This window comes from Triticum urartu, chromosome 3 (assembly GCF_003073215.2).
Source record: "Triticum urartu cultivar G1812 chromosome 3, Tu2.1, whole genome shotgun sequence".
Classification (NCBI taxonomy): domain Eukaryota; kingdom Viridiplantae; phylum Streptophyta; class Magnoliopsida; order Poales; family Poaceae; genus Triticum; species Triticum urartu.
This window is the reverse complement of record NC_053024.1, coordinates 589599370-589600606: the sequence shown is the minus strand read 5'-3', so window position 1 is coordinate 589600606 and position 1237 is coordinate 589599370. Positions and strand designations below refer to the sequence as shown.

General features: G+C 50.0%; 1 protein-coding gene across 1 annotated transcript; it reads left to right on the top strand.

Moving 5' to 3' along the window:
• The first annotated feature begins 291 nt into the window (after positions 1-291).
• LOC125548778 lies at positions 292-1016 on the top strand. Its single transcript, XM_048712319.1, has 2 exons — positions 292-534; positions 639-1016. The coding sequence occupies exons 1-2, from the start codon at positions 384-386 to the stop codon at positions 815-817; spliced, it is 330 nt and encodes a 109-aa protein (XP_048568276.1). The 5' UTR covers positions 292-383; the 3' UTR covers positions 818-1016.
• The last annotated feature ends 221 nt before the right edge of the window (positions 1017-1237 follow it).

Sequence of the window (1237 nt, the reverse complement as noted above, 5' to 3'; positions counted from 1 at the left end):
TGAGGGTATATACTATGTCGATATGTACTTTGATGCTCTTTCAGGCACTAATTTCAGTGCAAATTATGTAAAGCAAAGCTTGTGGTCTTCATTGTGATCAGAACAGAGCACGCAATCTAATAATCAAATGGTAATCGCTTCTTTGAAGTAATTCGGACGAAGCAATTAGGAAGTTCTTAAAATAGCTAGCTTGGGAGAAACCGCACAAACATAGCCTCCTATTTAGGGACATGTTTGCACCAAATCTAGGGAGGGACATGTTTGTGTTGACTATCCTTGAAATGGCCCGGCTTACCCGCTTGACCTCGAGTTCTTTGAGCCTCCTATTCTCTCTCCAAGCCTTAGGACCTCGATATATATGCAGACCGTAGCTCCTCCGACGAATGCCAATTGACCAAAATAAGGAGGAGCCTCACCAACCAAGGAGGCCCAAACAGGACAGTTGTTGTGTACATTCTCCTGTTCCTGCCATGGAGGCTTGGAGGAGGAATGCCCTGCGCTGCGCGCTTCTCGTGCTGCTCCTCGCCATTTCAAGTGAGCGCCGCCTCCCTCGGCCACCGTCGATAGGCGATGTGCTTCCCGTGGCGCGTGCACGTTTCTTTCAATTTTCATTGTTTTGGCTGTGTGATTGCTTGCAGGCGGGGTGGCGAGGGCTCAGGGGGGCGGCGAGTGCTGGAGCACGGACATGGGGTACGGCATCTGCGTGAAGCCCGGGGGGTGCAGAGCTGCCTGCCATGCCCTCGGCAAGAACGACGGCCAGTGCAACGGGGGCTACTTCTGGCCGGTCTGCGAGTGCCTGTCTCCACACTGCCACTAGGATCGGATTGGTGTTGCTACTAGGCAGGCAGGCGCCTCGTCTCCTCGTCCGTCGGTCGTCAGTTGAGCACCTCCACTTGAGCAGCTTCAGCCTGCGACGTTGTATCAAGTTACGGCTTAACTATGTGTGCGTTAAAACTTGAAGTATGGTTTGAGGCATCCCCGCCCTTTTGGCCCGCATTGTTGTTTATTTTATAATGGCAAAACACAAGTACGTATTGGTTTACATGATAAAAACTTGATCTCAAAGATTTGGCATGTTTGAACCACCCTCTCTGATTCAATTGTTATTTCTGGCATGGTCCATGCTTCGTGAATATGCAAAGCTTGCATATCTTTTTGTTGGTAGAAGAAGTTAGCACGTGAACAAAGGGGACACATCACACAGCACAACCAAAGATGATGTAAACATGGTGTCCGG